This window comes from Symphalangus syndactylus, chromosome 3 (genome assembly GCF_028878055.3).
Source record: "Symphalangus syndactylus isolate Jambi chromosome 3, NHGRI_mSymSyn1-v2.1_pri, whole genome shotgun sequence".
Lineage (NCBI taxonomy): Eukaryota > Metazoa > Chordata > Mammalia > Primates > Hylobatidae > Symphalangus > Symphalangus syndactylus.
In genome coordinates this window covers 117,314,026-117,334,504 of record NC_072425.2, presented here as the reverse complement: position 1 = coordinate 117,334,504, position 20,479 = coordinate 117,314,026, and the positions used below count along the sequence as shown (strand labels likewise).

At 36.6% G+C, this 20,479-nt stretch overlaps 1 protein-coding gene across 1 annotated transcript in view; it reads right to left on the bottom strand.

Annotated features, from left to right (window-relative positions):
* CNTN5 (contactin 5) overlaps positions 1 to 20,479 on the bottom strand; it is a 1,372,716-nt gene that overhangs the window by 62,125 nt on the left and 1,290,112 nt on the right. Inside the window, exons 19-20 of the mRNA XM_055272872.2 lie at positions 1,729 to 1,799; positions 26 to 260 (exon numbers count right to left, since the gene is read on the bottom strand). Coding sequence (XP_055128847.1) covers positions 26 to 260; positions 1,729 to 1,799 — 306 coding nt within the window. The remainder of the gene's footprint in view (positions 1 to 25; positions 261 to 1,728; positions 1,800 to 20,479) is intronic.

The window sequence follows — 20,479 nt, the reverse complement described above, 5'->3', positions numbered from 1 at the left end:
AAAATAATAGGAATAAAAAACTGACCTCCTTCAGCTGAACAGATGACCACAATTTGACTAAAAGGCCCATCTCCTTTATTGTTATAAACGCCAACTTTCACTTCAAAGGGAGTAAGAGGAGGGACACTTTCATCTCGATAAATGAATTTGGAAGCTTCTGAGGATGTCACCATTTTTTCCTTCCAGCCACGTGTTCCGTTGGGTCTGAAAGCCACAATATAGCCGAAGCCTTCCCCATTCTGAAACTCTTCAGATACTGGCTAAAGAAGAAAAATGTAATTAATTATCAGCAAAATGATTGATTAAAAATCCACTTTCTCCAAATTCTTAATTAAAAAAAATTATAGATAGCTAGAGAAAGGGAGAATCTCAAATCTTTATACTACATTGGAAGCCAAAATAGTACAATCACTTTGGCACTTCTTTGAAAGTTAAAAAGCTTTAAAGGTAAAAGAAGAAAAATTGTATCAATTGAAATGTACAAAAACTCTCAAGAGAATTGAAAACTTTTGAAGTGAAACAAATTTGCTCCAATTAGTCATGTATATGAAATGAAGATCTTTGGATTAACATGTTGGGGAAAATTGTCCTATGGTCTGGTGGTTGGGAATATCTTGTCACTGGTAATGCTCTGCAGAACGCTTTAGACCACAGAAGTAAGATGTAGTAATGTTAAAACCTTTTTTGTAGTGTGCTTTGCAATTGCTTTTATGGTTACTGACATGAAAAAATTGGACTACAGTATTCAAGAAGCTTCTTGTGCTATATGGCTTAGATTTAAATTGGTTACGTGGGCTTCAACTACACACCACAGAAAGGAGTAATTGTGATCGACCAGTCAATGTGGAAAAGTTACCAGCCACTGTCTAGCACAGTGCTTCACACACAGTAGATACGCAATAAATATTTGTTAAGTAGTTTTTTTCCTTGAATTTTGATATGAAGAAAAGCCATGTATTGAGTGGTGGAAAAGAGACAAAGCCCAATATATTGAAGCTTACATGGAAAGGCAATTCCATTTAGAGAGATCTGGTCTCAGTGAAGGTCAGATATTGGAAAGTTAATACCTCTGTAGACATCAAAAACAATATATGAAGTTTTATCGAAGAAAAGGGGGAATGGACAAAAAAATAGGACAGATGATGTGCTCATGGAATAATTCTTACTGGAAAAAGGTATCTCTGTACACTTTCTTATCCTTAGAGATTGTCAAGGAGTTGCTCTATTTACTCTAACAGACATTTCCATTTCTGTATATTCTAAGACAGATTTCTGTGAGCTAGTTACATTTAATAGTAAGGTTATTTAACATCAAAAAAGGAAGGTGGCTTCATGGAAAATAAATGTACTCTTCACACCCCCTCCCCCTTCATCTCCAATCTTTTTCTTTGACAAATGATACTTTGGAGGCATATGATGAGATAGATAAAATAACACAAATTTTGTAATCAAAGTCACAATTCTGTTTATTAGGGAAAATATGTAACGGTGCCTCAGTTTCATGATTTGTAAAGTGAAGAAAATCATCCCAACTGATAAGATTGTTGTATGGGTTAAATGAGATAGCTTGGGTAAAGTGGCATTTATTCAGCAATGGTTAATTCCTTCCTCCCACTGTTTTTAGCCTCTAAATGAATCAGGTGGACTGCTTAATCATAAAATAATTAAATATCACACTAAGCCAAACAAACATGTGAAGTAATTTGTGAGACGATGTGTTTTTCTTACCTCCCAGGCAATGACTAACTCATGCCTTCTTCCACTTCTTCCACTTACATTGGTGGGTGCTGTCTTCGGAACTGTGGATAAAAATGGGTGGAGAGTGAGGAGAATAATAACTCCCAACCTACTTTGGGTAAAATCCTGAAATAAGTCAAAAGTTTGTTTGAAGTCAGAATGGTCATATTAAAGATTAAAACAAAACATAGTGACAGAAACACCCTGCTTTCAAATCTATGTGGCAGATTTTGATATACTTTTTTTTCATGACCACTTATTGCACCACACCTCTTGAAAATGCTCTGTGGTAGCAATTTCTAAATAATACTATAGCTAAGAACATCTAATAATGATTAGGTAAATTTTGTCCTTAAAATTGCTCACTTTTCTCCTCTTTGCTAATGATGTGACTCTTTTTTCGTTATCCCGGGGCTTGCAGAGCCACTGAAAAATCCACAGGTCAAGATTAGCATTACTGCCTTACCAGAACCCCCAGGAGGCTTCAGTATTTATTTTTTTAAACCTTAGCAACAATTCCATGGAGTGAGAAACTACTTAAATGAATAAACATTTTAAAAAATCTGGCAAGAATGAATCTCTCTGCAAACTGCAAAATTTATAGGCAACCAGTGCAACTTTTTCAAATGAATAACTTTTAAAAGAATAAATGTGTCAAAGGAATAAATTTCCCCTTCATTGCACCAAACCACGAAATCTGCAGTTGAAAAGGAACATTTTCAAATGGAGAATTTTTAAATGAAGAAAACTATTAAAAGAAATCATTTTCCAGGCTATGAGCCTGCATTAGCAATTTTACACTTCAGCGTTGCCTTTCTATTCCGGCATATCATTTTTAAATGATATTGATATACTCGTAAACAATAAATTCACTCCTATATATTACTTACTTGGAATGAAAGCTTATTAATTACTGGTAGGTATTCACACAGCCTTTTATACACCAGATAAACTGAGGTGGAATTTATATACGCCTGGAAAGGAAGAAAACAAATTCTCCTTGGGCCAGAAAAGAGGGTGAGCAAAACCTGTGAATATATAATTGGCTCCATTGAAATAAATAACCTTTATTTGTCAGGGTCTACCTTTCAGTATCCTTGGGCCCTTTTCTCCATGAGCACAATTCTCGTGCTCAGGCACATGCAGCTGCTACCAATATAGGATTATGCAGCAGCAGTTACCAATCTTTATTCTTTCACTGTTGGATACATACTGAGGGTTATTCATATGTGGAGTTCATCTCATGGATTCCCTCAGAATTGCATGGAATTGGATACCCTTTTTTTCTCTCATTCAAGAAATCACATGGAATTCAACTGAGAAAAATGATGCAATTAGAGCAATAACTGTAAATATGACCTAATTTATATGAACAGCAAACAAATCATTTATTGAGTTATGTATTAGTAGTCATAGTTGTTGCCACATGTAACAAATGTGATATATCAGTATGCCTTATAACCATGTCTGAAAAACCACTGTTATGTAGTATTAGTCTAAATTTATTTTCTGGTCAGCATTATGGGGAAGACATACAAGAATGGAGCTAGTTTAACTGTGTATGTAAAAGGACAGGGATTCAAATTTTCAAATATTCCCTTTTTGGCTAATCTCAGACTTCTGAATATTGTGACCATCAAAGCATAGTCAAATAAATAGTGGATACAAGATATTAATAATTTATTGATATCATGCCATTACTGCTGCTCTTAGTATTATTGTTTTTTAAAATGTATATACACACACATACACACACACATACACTCTTCATATTTATCTCTGAAAACTCACATTTAAATAACATTATGGGTAATGTATACCAGACCCAGTACTTCGTCTGTTAAATTGTACTAAATTTGTACTCTAAATTCAGGGCTTTGAATCCTCTTCTGTGAGGACATCATTCCTATGATCATAGGTTTCTGTGGAAAGACTAGGCATTGAAGGTCCTTTTTCTACTTTGTTCAACCCTAAACCATCATCTAAAAAAAAAGGATGCTCAGAAACTCTAGATTACAGTTTTAGAGTAGGCTCTAGGCACTCTAGTGAACATCTAGAAGCCTATTTAAAAGATATTAATAGAATAAAACAAAGTAACTATTTGAAATCAAAACTGTTGAAGCTTTGGTAGTATTGTTTCACGTCCATTGATACTTTTATTTAAAAAACAATTTACCAATTTAGATTTTTAAAAGTTTTAACTTTGAGTAAAAAATTTTTTTAAAAAGTGAACATTTTGGGGAAAATTTCCGTTTTGAGAAACTAAGAAAGCAAAAGAAGGCTTCCTTCTACGATTTGATTCCCTTCTATTTAATTCACTTTTTGAAAGTACTCGATGTGATTTCAAATTTCAACTAATGATCTAAGTTTTAAAAACATTTGTTTTACTACTTAAAATCAGGTCCTTGAGGTTTTCTTACTGCTGCTAATTTATTTTCAAGACAAGATAGCCCATCTTCAACTTAATGTCAACAAATAAGATCATCCTTCTCTTACCTTACCTCCAATTTTAATGAACAATAACTGACAAGAGAGGCATTATGGATCACCGTGTTTTCATAGCATATGTGTATAAGTAACAGCTACTCAAATTATAAAAAAGTTTACTAGATATAATCGGATTCACTATAATCGGAAAACTTCAGGCTGTAATAGCTGCAACTCAGGCAGTGTTTTGTTGTCATGGGCACAATATTTGAATTGGGTACTCTAATTCCAATTGGCTTAAATTTCCTAATTACATGCAGCTAATCAGTGAAACCCATGTACATTCATTTTCTTTTCAAGTTGGTGGCACACAGTTATTATCTCTGCACTGATGGAGTCCACTGGTTTTAATTATATCCCTTTATAAAACAACGTATTCCTGATCTGAAGGGATTTGACTTAATCTTTCGGAGCCCTTATGGTGTAAAAGTTCTATAATTCTTGCTAGAAGCACAAAATTAATATAATCAAATATCTAATAAATGCTTTCGCTGAGTCCAGAGAAATACATATTTACTTTAAAACCAAATATATTTTAAATATAATTAATAAAATTTGAATCCAGGATTAAGCAGTTAGACTCTTCTTCCTCAGTCAGCTACTGATAAATGTCTTGAGCATATTAGCTTCGAGAATCAAGTTTATACATATGGCTAGTAGGTTTAAGTCTGATTCTTCTCAATTTCTTTCTGAGCAAAGCTCCCCCATTAGTGGATAATGTAATTGATACTTTATCCACAAGCTACAAATGCCTAGCTGTTTTAAGTCTTACCTGGTATGTTGAAATATAAACTCATGTCTCTTTTCCTCTTAAACATTGAAAACACCCTTGTAAACACAGAATGAGCAAAATATAGTGTACTACCTTAGTTTAACCACACCAGAATATCAAAGAACTTCTCAGTAGGTTGAACAAAGTGAGTCACACTAATAATACGCTTTAATTAGCATTTAACTAAAATAAAATATAATGAAATCATTTACCAATCTTTTTTTCCCTGAAAAATTTCCAATTTATATTACAATAAGCGCTTACCCCACTCATTAAAAAATACAGCTTTTTTCGAGACCTGGGACAGGCCATGTAATTTTGGAGCTTAATGGTTGTCTGGCAATTGGTTTGGAAAGAAAGGTGCTGAAGAACGAAAAGACAGAAGGGAGGGAGTTTACATAGCAAAGGTAGAAGTCAAGAGGAACATTTAAAAAATAATATTTTTTTCTACTCAAATTGAAGTATGTAGCACAGGAATATTTCAAGTAATTGATTCTAACTCAGGCTTAGTTTACAGAAAGAGTTAAATTGAAGGAGTTCCCCTTGCCCACCATCCCCCACCCCGCCCAGAAAAACCAGTGTTATTTCCTAAGGAGTTTACATAATGCTTTTAATTCTTATTAGGGTAGATAAAGTAGTATGTACAAATGGTAAAGGTTTTCTTGTGGGAGTGAGGAGTGAGAAGTGAGAGTGAGAAAGATCTGGGCTTGAATCCTGGTTCTACCCCTCTAATTGCTTGGCTGAAAATATTTTTTAACCTGTATTTCCATTGTCTCATGGAGATACTAATTATACCTGCTTCTTAAGGTTATTTTCATGATTATTCATCACAGCACCTGGAATTATAATCAATAAATATTACTTAATATTATTTTCTGTTTAGATTCGAAAAAGAGGAAGTGGTGAAGTCTTCTATGAGAAGTGCTGAAAGTTCAGCATGAGTCTATACACATGCAATCTTGAAACAGAATATCCTTCTTGGATATTCCAATAATATTGTTTTGGTAGTACCAAAGGAATTATGCTTTCAGTTTTGCCATAGCTTGTTTCAATCTGGAAATCTAGGCAAAATACCTATTTGAATTTGTGAAAGAGATTGCTAGGATATTTCAGGAAATGTAAGAATTTTCTGATTGATAAACCTCCTTATAAGTAGCAATAGTCAAGAAGATAGGAGGTGAGTGTACAAAATGAATGGTATTTATCTCAACTCATATTCCCTTTGTTTATATGGATCCACAAGGAACTAAATGCAAAGAATAGGTAAAATAATCTTTGTATAAGATTTGTTGCTAAAATGGGGAGAAAGAAAAGGCAAGAAGAAATATATACAAAGCCTATTCACATACCCCCAGATAAAACTAATCCAGCCCGTCTTATAATAATATTCCATTGTGTCTCTTCCATAATTTTTGAACTCAAGGGAATTTTCTAAGTCACCACCATGGACAAGAACTGTGAAAATACAAATGTCAACAGAGCAAGATCCTTTGTAGGAATCAGAAGGTAATGTACAACTTAAGAAATTGTAACAGGAAGTTAAACGACTGTTTTCTGAACTTGGAATGAGTCACATGTAATCTCAGATGCTAAATTGAGAATGGCTGAAGAAAACCGGTCTCGCTATGAATTAGGGAAACCAATTTTATGATTCTTTCTCGTTGCCTGCCTCCAACTCATATACATACATGCGCAAGTAATGCTGTCTTAAAACAAGGTTGTCAGTTTAGAAGATGGATTTGCTATGGCTTCTCCCTCCAACCCCAGCTGTCAATAGAGAAGTGGGGATATTATTTCTTCATCAAGATAAATAAGGAGAGGAGCAAGACAACCACTATAGAGAAGTTCAGATCCTTACGTATCATGCCTTGTATTGAGTTTCAGAGTTTTCTAGAATACCTCAATTTCATACTGAGCTACTTGAGGAAACTTAAATGAAGAACAATAAATAATAGTTCCTGAGAATATCCTATAGTTCTAGATTTTGGCAGCCCAGGAATGTGAAATGGTTACTGTGAACCAAGTGGTCATGAAGATAGGTTTGAATAGGGTTGTTAGGATCACACCCAATAAGGCTGCCTGCTAGGGGGCAAGATCTCTTCAAAGACCTCAATACACCCCACAAGAGAAAGCAGCAGCATGTGGATAAATGCCATCATGTTGAACATTTAACACCCATGTGAGAACCACAAATTGTACCATCTAAGTGGAAGCTTTTCTCCTTCTTGTCTGACCTGGAAAGTGCCAGAGCACCACTGGAAAGTAGGAAATAAAGTGGAAAGAAGAAAGAAAAGACAGATCATAGCTGTTGGGTCAGGTCTGTGCTGGGAAGGAATGGGAGAACATGGAATTGGATGTGAGATTAAATTTTTTTAATTAAACAGGAATTTTTAAATACTTGAAAATGCGACTGCTCTAGCATGTAAAAGTGCTTAGGATTTATTTGAGGCTGAGGTTTGGGATCACATTGAGCATAGTGGGGAGCAATGGTGGGAAAAGAAAAAAAACTGTTTTTTTTTTGTCGTCGTTGCTGTTTGTTTGTTTGTTTTAACCTCTACAGCTATTTATTGGCGTTTGAGTTTTCAAATGTAGAAAAAATATTTTTCCTTTTGTGGCCAGAAATATGTGTGTAAATTTCCATTTGAGTCAGAAGAGAATGAAGGGACAGAATACAGTGTAGGAAAAAAAATAACTAGAAAGCAAAGCAATTTGAATGTGTGGAAAAATGTGTAAGCATACTCTTTCATTCAACACTTCTTTTCCTCTACTCCTTTTGCCATGTCTATGCTACAAGAACCAAAGAAAATGGCTACATGTTGAGAAATATCAAATCCCCTTACAGACAGTACTAACTAGTTAAGATGAAAAAGCATCATGGGAAGGCCAGCCACGGGTTTGCAAGGATGATTTAGAAGACATGCATGCTCTGTGGAGTGTGCCATATGCTAAAACGTTCTCTTGACTCTCCTGTTGTTCTAGTGGGCTGGATGATAGGGCACGATGGAACGCTGGCTGTCCGCAGCGGAGACTTCTCACAGTGAGGGTATCTTGGGAAGTTGACTGCAGAGCTGCAAGTCAAGAGACTGTAGGGTTCTTACTGTATCAACAAACATGCGTTTAACTCTGAAAATGTTTTCTCAATATGAAAAAATATACTTTTTCATGATTACTAGTTTGTAAATTTCCATTTAATAAAGTAATAACTCATTTAAATTAACGATGGAGGTGATACAATAAAATAGCTTCCAATAATAATATTGAGCATTTATCTTGTGCCAGGCACTACGCTAAGCTCTTTATATGCATTTAAAAAATCTTATTTAATAGAATGGTCAAAAGGAGTAGGCTGTGGTATCCCCATTTTATGAGTGAGAAATTCAAGCCTTAAATGACATACTTCCTGCCTATGTCCACCCTGCTATTAGGTGGCACAGTAGAACGTTAATCCAGATCGAAACTCCAACCTTTCATTATAGGTGCAATTTTTTTTTCTTTAAAAGATACATACACACATAAGCATATATGTATATTTATTCATGTGTGTATATATAATTCATTAAAATTTGAAATAAACTGCAAATATTGAGATTTATACCAATAGCTTTGAAGATAATTGAAATTTTATACTATAGAGAAGATCAGACCTTTCTGAATGACAAGTTACATAGTTAACTGTATCTTTTCTCACTTTCATTTATCTTTCAACAGTGTTAAGAACATGTAACATATAGAATATTAAAATTCAATTAAATGACAAAATTGACAATGCTGTATTTACTTTATGTATTTTTCCATTTCACCCACAGTGTATATTTCAGATTCATTTCCCCAAATGTGATTTTTTTTCTCCTGAGTGTTTCTTTTTAAATAATAGAGAAAGTATTTCCATTATGCTATCCAAAATTTAGATATTGGTTTGATGATACTAACGCATTTCAAAAATTAAACACAGGGTCATCTATCTTTATTTATCAATCTGTCTAATCTCTAACTAAAACTTGTAAGAAAATATAGCTTAAATATAGGAGATGGAGGCAGAGCAAGATGGCAGAATAGAAGGCTCCATTGATTGTCCCCTTGGCAAGGGCACTGCTACACACAAAAAGCACTTTCGTAAGAACCAAAAATCAGGTGAGCACTCACAGTATTTGGTTTAAACTTCATATTGCTGAAAGATGTACTGAAGAGGTAGAAAAAACACTCTTGAATCACTGAGACCACCACTCCTCCATTCCCCAGCAGTGGCCCCACAAAACAGAAGAGAAAATCTGTTTGCTTGGGAGAGAGAGAGTGCAACAATTGTGAGACATTAAATTCAGTGTTGCTTGTTATAGAAGAAAGCAAAACCAGACCAAACTCAGCTGATGCCCACCCACAGAGGGAATTTATTTATTTATTTATTTAAATTTTTTATTTTTTTGAGACAGAGTCTCGCTATGTCACCCAGGGTGGAATGCAATGGCCCGATCTTGGCTCACCGCAATCTCTGCCTCCTGGGTTCAAGTGATTCTTGTGCCTCAGCCTCCCGAGTAGCTGGGATTACAGGCGCCCGCTACCATGCCAGGCTAATTTTTGTATTTTTAGTAGAGAAGAGGTTTCACCATGTTGGTCAGGCTGGGCTCGAACTCCTGACCTCAGGTTATCCACCCACCTCGGCCTCCCAAAGTGCTGGGATTACCGGTGTGAGCCACAGTGCCCGGCCCGGAGGGAATATTTAAACCATCCCTAGCCAGAGGGAAATCTTTCATCCCAGTGGTCAGAACTTGAATTCCTGAAAGCCTCACCACCTCAGGCTCAAGGGCTCTGGGGCCCTAAATAAACTTGAAAGGTAGTCTAGGCCACAAGGACTGTAACTCCTAGGCAAGTCCTGTGTTGAACTGGGCTCAGAGCTAGTGGACTTGGAGAACAAGTGACCTCTAAAATATCAGCTGGGGTGGAGTGCTAGGGGAGTGTTGATGCCACCCCTTTCCTAAGTCCAGGCTGCATAGCTTGCAGATCCGTAAGAGATACCTTCCTCCCACTTTAGGAGAGGAGGAGGAAGAGTGGGCAGAACTTCTTCTTGCTTCTTGGATACCAGCTCAGCCACAGGAGCATAGGGCACTGGACATAGTTGTGAAGCCTTCTTTTCAGACCCTAGCTCCTGTATGACATTTCTAGACACATCCTGGGCAAGAAGAAAGGAACCTTGAAGGGAAAGACCCAGTCTTGGCAGGATTAATCATCTGCTATGAAAAGTAAAGGAGACTTTGTCTTGAACCTTAGGTACCAGCTCAGCCACAGAGGTGTAGAGAACAAAGAGGGCTCTTGGGGTCCCTGATCCCAGGAGTTGGCTCTTTGACAGCATTTCTGGACCTGCCCAGGGACAGAAGGGAGCCCAATGCCCTGAAGGGTGAGTTCTAGGCCAGGCAACATTCGCCAAAAGCTAACTTAAGAGACCTTGGGCCTTAAGGGAACACTGGCAGTAGACTGGCAGTACTACCCGTGGGCTTGTGGTGGCAGTGGCCACGTGGTGAGACTCCTCTGCTTTTGGAAAGGAGAGGGAAGAATGGGAAGAACTGTGTCTTGTGGTCTGAGTATCAACTCAGCTGTAGTACGATAGAACACCAAGCAGACTTCTAAGGATTTTGACTCTAGTCCCTGGCTCCTGGATGGCACCTCTGATTCCGCCTAGGCCCTAGGGGATCTCACCACCCTGGAAGGAAGGACACTGGCCTGGCTCACTTTGCCACATGCTAATTGTAGAGCCCCAGGGCCTTGAGCAAACATAGGCAGTCACCAGCGAGTGGTTATAGCAGGCCATAGGTGAGACCGAGTGCTGTGTTGGCTTCAGGTCTGACTCAGCACAGTTCCAGTGGTGGTGGCCACCAGGGTACTTATGTCACTTCATCCCCAGCTCCAGGTGGCTCAGAACAGAGAGACTCCATTTGTTTGGGAGAAAGTAAGGAAAGAGAACAAGAGTCTCTGCCTGGTAATCCAGAGAATTCTTTCAGATCTTGTTCAAGACTATTAAGGCAGTACCTCTACTAGTCTCCAAGAACTACATTACTAGGCTTAGGGTGTCCCCTAAAGCAGATACAGCTAGATAACAATACGCAAGTCCTTTCAAATACCTGGAAAAGCCTGCCCAATAAAGGCAGGTTACAAACAAGCCCAGCCTGCAAAAACTACAATAAATGCTTAACTCTTCAATGGCCAGACACAGATAAATATCCACAAGTATCAAGACCATCCAGGAAAATATGACTTCACCAAATGAACCAAATATGGCACCGGGGACCAATCCTGGAGAAACAGAGATATGTGACCTTTCAGACAGATAAATCAAAATAGCTGTTATGAGGAAAGTAAAAAAAAAAAAAAAAAAAAAAAAAGAATGCCAAGAAAGAATTCAGAATTCTATCAGATAAATTTAACAAAGAGATTGAAATAATAAAGAGAATCCAACAGAAACTCTGGAGCTGAAAAATGCAACTGACATAGTGGAGAAAGCATGAGTCTTTTAATAGTAGAATTGATCTAGCAGAAGAAAGAATTAGTAAACTTTAAGATAGGCTATTTGAAAATATATGTCAGACTAGACAAAAGAAAAAAGAATAATGAAGCATACCTACAAGATTTAGAAAATAGCCTCAAAAGGGCAAATCTAAGAGTTTTGGCCTTAAAGATAAGGTAGAAAGAGATAGGGGTATAAAGTTTATTCAAATGGATAATATCAGAGAACTTCCCAAACCTAGAGAAAAATATTAACATTTAAGTACAAGAAGGTTATAGAACACCAAGCAGATTCAACCCAAAGAACGATGCCTCAAGACAGTTAATAATCAAACTCCCAAAGCTCAAGGATAAAGAAATGATCCTAAAAACAGTAAGACAGAGAAACAAATAACATACGAAGGAGCTCCAATACGTCTGGCAGCAGACTTTTCAGTGGAAACTTTACAGGCCAGGAGAGAGCGGTATGACATATTTAAAGTGCCAATGAAAAAAAACTTTTACCATAGAGTAATATATCTGGTGAAAATATCCTTCAAACATGAGGAGAAATAAAGGCTTCCCAGACAAAGAAAAGCTGAGGGATTTCATCCACACCAGACCTGTCCCACAAGAAATGCTAATGAGAATACTGCAATCAGAAAGAAAAGGATTTTAATGAGCAATAAATAATCATCTGAATGTAAAAAACTCATTGGTAATAGTAAGTACACAGGAAAACACAGATTATTATAACACTGTGGTGTATAAACTACTCTTATCCTAAGTAGAAAGACTAAATGATGAACCAATAAAAAATAGTAACTACAACAACATTCAAAGACATAGACAGTACAATAAGATATAAATAGAAACAGCAGAAAGTTAAAAAGGAGGTGATTACAGTTAAGATGTAGATTTTTTACTAGTTTTCTTTTTACTTGTTTGTTTTGTTTGCAAACAGTGATACGTTGTTACTGGCTTAAAATAATGGGTTATAAGCCAGTATTTGCAAACCTCGTGGTAACCTCAAAGCAAAAAACTTACAAGGGATACACAAAAAAATGAAAAGAAAATTACACCATGTCACTAGAGAAAAACACCGTCACTAAAAGAAAGGCAGGAAGAAAGGAAAGAAGGAAGAATAGACCACAAAACAACCAGAAAACAAATAATAAAATGGCAGGAGTAAGTCCTTACTTATCAATAGTAACACTGCATGTAAATGGACTAACCTCTCTAATCAAAAGACAGAGTGGCTGAATGGTTAAAAAAATAATACGCAATAACCTGTTTCCTACAAGCAACACACTTCACCTATAAAGGCACTCATAGATTGAAAATACAGTGATAGAAAAACATATTGCATGCCAGTGGAAATCACAAAAGAGCAGTAGTAGCTATATTCATATCAGAAAAAATAAATTTCAAGACAAAAACTGTAAGAAGACATAAGTTCACCATATAAAGATAAAGGGGTGAATTCAGCAAGAGGATATAACAATTTGAAATACATATGCACTCAATGTTTGAGTGCCCAGCTACATACAGGAAATATTATGAGAGGTAAGGAAAGAGAGATACGCCTCACTGCAATAGTAGCTGGAGACTTTAATACCTCACTTTCAGCACTAGACAGACCTTCCAGACAGAAAATCAACAAAGATTGGATTTAATTTACACTGTGGACCAAAGCGACCTAATATTTACAAAACATTTTATCCAACGGTTGAATACACATTCTTTTCGTCAGCACATAGATTATTCTCAAGGATAGGCCATATGTTAGGTCACAAAAAAAATGCTCCTGAATGACCCATGGGTCAATGAAGAAATTAAGAAGGGAATTGAAAAATTTCTTGAAACAAATGATAATGGAATCACAGTGTACCAAGACCTATAGGATACAGCAAAAGCAATCCTAAGAGGAAAGTTCATAGCTATAAGTGCCTAAATCATTAAAAAAAAGAAAAACTTCAAATAAACAATCTAATGAGGCATCGTAAAGAACTAGAAAAGCAAGAGTAAACCAAACCCAAAATTAGTAGAAGAAAAATACAATAAAATCAGAGCAGAAATAAATGAAATGAAGAAAACAGTACAAAAGATCCATAGAACAAAAAGGGTTTTTTTTTTAAGTTAAAATGAACAAATCTTTAGCCAGACTAAGAAAAAAACAGAGTACACAAATAAGCAAAATCAGACATAAAAAGGAGACATTACATCTGACACTGCAGAAATTCAAAGGATCATTAGTGGCTACTATGAGCAACTATGTGCCAATAAATTGGAATATCTAGAAGAAATGGACAAATTTCTAGACACATACAACCTATCAAGATTGAACTATGAATAAATTCAAAACTTAAGCAGATCAATAATGTATGATTGAAGCTGTAATAAATGGGCATCCAGAGAAAAAAAAAGAAGCCTCAGACTCAGTGGCTTCACTGCTGAATTCTACCAAACATTTAAAAGAGAACTAAAACCAATCCTACTCAAACTATTTCAAAAAATAGAGAAGGAGGGAGCACTTCCAAATTCATTCTATGAGGCCAGTATTACCCTGGTACCAAAAATAGACAAAGACATATCAAAAAAGAAAAAAGAAAAAAAACCTATAGGCTGGTATCACTGATAAGTATCAATGCAAAATTTCTCAACAAAATACCAGCAAACTGAATTCAATAACACATTAAAAAGTTCATTCATCATGACCAAGTGGAATTTATCCCTGGGATGCAAGGCAAATTCAACATACACAAATAAGTCAATGTGATACATTATACCAACAGAATGAAGGACAAAACACCTATGACCATTTCAATTGATGTTGAAAAAGCATTTGATAAAATTCAGCATCTCTTCATCATAAAAATTCTCAACAAACTGGGTATAGAGCGAATATAACTCAATATCATAAAAATCATATATGATGAACTCACAGCTAGTATTATATTAAGTGGGGAAAGACTGAAAGCCTTTCCTCCTAGATCTGGAACATGACAAGGATGCCCACTTTCACTACTGTTTTTCAACATAGTACTGGAAGTCCTAGCTAGAGCAATCAGACAAGAGAAAGATATAAAAGGCATCCAAATTGGAAAGGAAGACATCAACTTTTTCTTGTTTGCAGATGATATAATCTTATGTTTGGGAAAATCTAAATACCCCATCAAAAAACAATTAGAACTGATGAACAAATGTGGTAAATTTTCAAGATACAAAATCAACATACAAAAATCAGTAGCATTTTTATATGCAAACTGTGAACAATCTGAAAAAGAAATCAAGAAACTTATTTACAATAGCTACAAATAAAATACACTTAGGAATTAACCAAATAAATGAATATCTCTATAATGAAAACTGTAAAGCACTGATGCAATAAATTGAAAAGGACACAAAATAATAGAAAGACATTCCATGTTCATGAATTGTAAGAAACAATATTGTTAAAATGTCCATACTATCCAAAGCAATCTAGAGATTTAATGCAATCCCTATCAAAATAACAATGATATTCTTCACAGAAATAGAAAAAACAATTCTTAAGTTTATACCAGATCACAAAAGAGCTAGAATAGCCAAAACTATCCTAAGCAGAAAGAACAAAACTGGTGGAATCACATTACCAGACTTCAAATTATACTTGAGAGCTACAGTGATCAAAACAGCATGGCACTGGCATGAAAACAGATGCATGGACCAATGGAACAGAATAAAGGACCCCAAAATAAATCCATACATCTACAATGAACTTATTTTCAATAAAAATTCTCAACATACATCAAGGAAAGGACAGTCTCTTCACTAAATAGTTCTGGGAAAACTGGATATCTGTATGCAGAAAAATGAAGCTAGGCTCTTATCTCTTGCCATATAAAAATCAAATCAAAATGTATTAAAGATTTAAATCTAAAACCTCAAAATATGAAACTACTACAGGAAAACATTGGGGAAACTCTGCAAGACAATGACTTCTTGAGCAATATACCACAAGCACAGGAAACTAAAGCAAAAATAGACAAATGGAATAATTTAAAAACCTTCTGCACAGCAAAGGAAACAGTAAACAAGTGAAGAGACAACACACAGAATGGGAGAAAATATTTGCAAACTACCTATCTGCCAAAGGATTAATAAACAGAATATATAAAGAAGTCAAACAATTTTATAGGAAAAAAATAAAAAAATCCAATTCAAAAAATGGGCAAAATATTTGAATAGACATTTCTCAAAAGAAGACGTATAAATGGCAAACAGGCATATGAAAATGTGCTCAAGATCATTGATCATCAGGGGAATGCAAATCAAAACTTCAATAAGATATAATTTCACCCCAGTTTACATGGCTTATATCCAAAAGACAGGCAATAACAAATGCTAGTGAGGATCCAGAGAAGAGGGAACCCTCATACACTGTTGGTGGGGACATAAATTAGTATAACACTATGGAGAACAGTTGGAGGTTTCTCAGAAAACTAAAGATAGAGCTACCGTATGATCTAGCAATCCCACTCCTAGGTATACACCCAAAAGAAAGGAAATTAGTTTATTGAAATGATATCTGCACTCCCACGTTTATTGCAGTAATATTCACCATAGCCAATATCTAGAAGCAACTTAAATGTCCATCAGCAGATGAATGAAGAAAATGTGGTACTTGTACACAATGAAGTATTATTGAGCCATACAAAAGAATGAAATCCTGTCATTTACAACAACATGGATGGATCTGGAGATCATCATGTTAAGTGAAATAAGCCAGGCACGGAAAGACAAACATCACATGTTCTCACTCATTGGTAAGAGCTAAAAATTAAAACAATCGAACTCATGTAAATAGAGAGTAGAAGGATGGTTACCAGAGGCTGGGAAGTGTAGTTGGCAGTAGGGGTTGGGGGGAAGGGAAGATGGTTAATGGATATAAAAAATAGTTAGAAAGAATAAATAAGACCTAGTATTTGCTAGCATAACAGGGTGACTATAGTAAGAAAATAATTTAATTGTACATTTTAAACTGACTGAAAGTGTATTATTGGATTGTTTGAAACACAAAGGATAGACGCTTGAGGGGAATACCCTATTTATCCTGATAGGATTACTAAGCATTGTATGCCTGTATCAAAATATCTCATGTAACCCCAAAATATATCTACCTACTGTATACCCACATAAATTAAAAATGAAATGTGTGCATAAAAATATATATTTGTATTATTATTTTGACATCCTAATACTAAGAAATTGGACTGAACCAATTTATCTTAGCTTTGCTGACTATCAAGAGTGTTTCTTTCCTTTTTTTTTTTTTTTTTTTTTTTTTTTTGAGAGAGAGTCTCACTCTGTCGCCCAGGCTGGAGTGCAGTGGTGCAACGTCTGCTCAGTGCAGCCTCAGCCTCCCGGGTTCTCATGCCTCCGTCATCTGAATAGCTAAAATTACAGGCGTGTGCCACCATGCCTGGCTGATTTTTGTATGTTTAGCAGAAATGGTTTTTGCCATGTTGGCCAGGTTAGTCTCGAATTCTTGGGCTCAGATGATCCCTATGCTTCAGTGTCCCAAAGTGCTGAGATTATAGGCATGAGCCACCATGCCTGACCAAGTATTTCTTGATGACCGGAAAATTCAAAATATACTCTTCAGAAAAATTGTAAAGAAAAATTATGTTTTTTGGCATGCAGAAAAGGAGCAATTCTATGAGAGAAATGGTTCACTGCACTGCTTTGGAATTTAGAATATTCTATTAAATAAGTGAACCTTAAAGAGGCATACCACTTTCAATTCAACATCCCTAATGTGAGACCTTTTTTCTCCCAAGCAGCTCTGTTTTCAAAGTTTAGTTGGCTCTTTAGAACAGCATTATCTTTTAAAATACTGGATATGTACTTAATAGAGGAAGAGTGCATCATTTGAGAGGATGTCTGCAGATATCAGTGTCTCTTTAAATCTGTGCTGCCTGACAAAACAGGCACAAAACTCAACACTTGGTTCAACACCATTAGTATCTCTAACCCTATGTAGTACCACAGTACAGGAAGCATAAAGTACGCAATACAAACTGTCCTCAACTCACTTTCAAAGGAGAGTACTTCGTGCATTTTTCATGCTACTTCTCTTCCATAAGATTTTAATGGACTAAAGTATGTCATGTATATAGAACTCATGATAAAATAGAGACAGGCAATACATGATTGAGGTAGCTGCAGAAACAGACATTCTTTTAAAATGCATAATCTGAATACACTTTAGCTTGAAATGTAAAAGTGATCTTGCTAAAATGCTTTTTAATAGCACAAGGAGATTTATACCATAAAAAGTTGAAAAGGATTATTCATCCCAAATGGATTATTTATTTTTGAAATGAATATTTGTAGAGAGCCTCTGAATTAGGCAGTAATCTTTGCCTTTGTTTAAACACAATTAACAATATGCAAAGTAAGGCAGCGCTTTTTAGAAAATATGGGAGCGTAAGTACTACTATTGGCAGTCATTTCAGTATCTGCACAGTGAGTACATAAAATGAAGAACAACTAACCTGTTATGCTCTTAATTAATGAACACCTGTACACAATGAAAGCATGGCTGGTTTTATGGATGCATGAAAATCTAACCAGGCAATTAATGTTTAATTTAAAATTCATGCTACTGAAAAGGTAGCAGAAAAAACAACTTACAATAGGCAAATCACAAAAGTGGAGAAGTTGGATTTTCTGTGGATGAATCTTTTCCAACATATTTAAACCATTTTACCTTTTATTTTTTTGGTTGTTTAATTTTGATATGGAAAAAAACTGAACATCTTTTGTATTGTTATTTACTTTTAATGTGATAATTTGATCATGTGGATTTTTTTGGCAATTAAACTTTTAAGTTCATGGGTACATGTGGAGGTTTGTTACATAGGTAAACTTGTGACATGGGGGTTTGTTGTACAGATTATTTCATCACCCAGGTATTAAGCCTTTGAGCATATACCCAGTAATGGGAGTATCGGGTCGAGTATTATCTCTATTTTTAGGTCTTTGAGGAGTTGTCACACTTTCTTCCACAATGGTTGACCTAATTTATACTCCCACCAACAGTGTATAACTGTTCCTTTTTCTCTGCAACCTTGCCAGCATCTGTGATTTTTTGACATTTTAGTAATTGCCATTGTGACTGGCATGAAATGGTATCTCATTTGTGGTTTTAATATCGTTGCATTTTGCATTTCTCTGATGATCAGTGATGTTGAGCTTTTTCTCATGTGATTGTTGGCCACATGTATGTCTTCTTTTGAAAAGTGTCTACACATGTCCTTTGCACACTTTTTAATGGGGCTGTTTGTTTTTTTCTTGTAAATGTAAGTTCCTTATAGATGCTGGATATTAGACCTTTATTAGATATAGAGTTTGCAAAAATTTTATCATATTCTGTGGGTTATATGTTTACCCTGTTGACAGTTTCTTTTGCTGTGCAGAAGCTGTTAAGTTTAATTAGATCCCATTTGTCAATTTTTGTTTTTGTTGTAATTGCTTTGTCATCTTCATCATGAAATCTTTGCCTGTTCCTATGACCAGAATAGTATTACCTAGGTTGTTTTCTAGGGTTTTGATAGTTTTGTATATTACATTTAAGTCTTTAATCCATCTTGAGTTAATTTTTGTGTATGGTGAAAGGAAGTGGTCCAGTTTCAGTCTTCTGCATATGGCTAGCCAGGTACCTCAGCACCATTTATTGAATAGGGAATCCTTTCCCCAGTGCTTGTTTTTGTCAGGTTTGTCGGAAATCAGATGGTTGTAGGAGTAAGTCCATATTTCTGCACTGTCTATTCTGTTCCACTCATCTATATGTCTGTTTTCGTACCAGTACCATGCTGTTTTGGTTACTGTAGCCCTGTAGTATAGTTTGAAGTTGGGTAACATGTTGCCTCCGGCTTTCTTCTTTTTGCTTAGAATTGCCTTTGCTATTTGGACTCTTTTTTGGTTCATATGAATTTTAAAATAGTTTTGGTAGTTCAGTGAAGAATGTCAATGGTAGTTTAATAGAAATACCATGAACTCTATAAATTGCTTTGGGCAGTATGTTCATTTAAATGATATTGAATCTTTCTATTTTTGAGTGCTAGCGGGTTCCTGGGTGCCTGTCTCCCTGGGGACATTCACCACAGTGGCGGAGGCAACACAGTCTGGGTTGGGCCTGGGGTGAATGTGGTGGTGGGGGGTGCCTGATGACAATTGTGTGCCTGCTTGCACTGGAGGTGGTGTTGGCTGGGGCCGGGGCACTAACAGGTGCAGGTCTGGGTGCCTTCTCTGCTCTGCAAGCCGGAGGGGTCACTCAGGGTTGGGGAGGATCCGCTGTCATCTGCACATTCTTAACTCAAGTGTCGGGTACTTGCTGGGGCAGGGCTTGCTGGCTCTGTACCCACCAAGACTCTGTCTGCAATGGTGGTTGGCAGGGGAAGGAGGAGCAGACTGTACTACCAGGCGCTGTCAGGGCAAGGAAAGCAAACCCAAATCCCCACCCCTACCCCTAAGCAGACACACCCAGCAAACTCATGTGGGAGTTGCCCCATGGAGGGATGTCGGGGACGCTGTGGCTGCAGTGTGGGGAAAGACTGTGCAGGCTGGTGAGTGGCCATAGGAGCCGCCCCGCTTAAGGTCTCTGCCTTTCAGTCAGAGTCTGCCACAGCAGAAGCTATTGTGAGGCCTCTCAAGGCTCCCGAGGGCGCCCTGCAAGCAGGCGTGGCCATACTGAGGCCCTGGGAGAGGACAGCAGACTAAGGTGTTGCTCAGGTGGGACTGGCCCCATCTGATGGGCAAAACTGCCTTACAGAGTTCAGGACAGACAGAAAGTTCCCCTAGGGCTAAAGTCTCCTATGGAGCAAATCGAACCTAGCGGGATGGCCGTCCCTGACCATGCTTCACTACAGATGCTCTTGCACCAAACCCTCTGGGCTCCACATCAGCTGGCTTGCAGCTCCTACTACTTCTGTATGCAGCTCTCCCTGCCAAGTCCAGAGTCCGTGT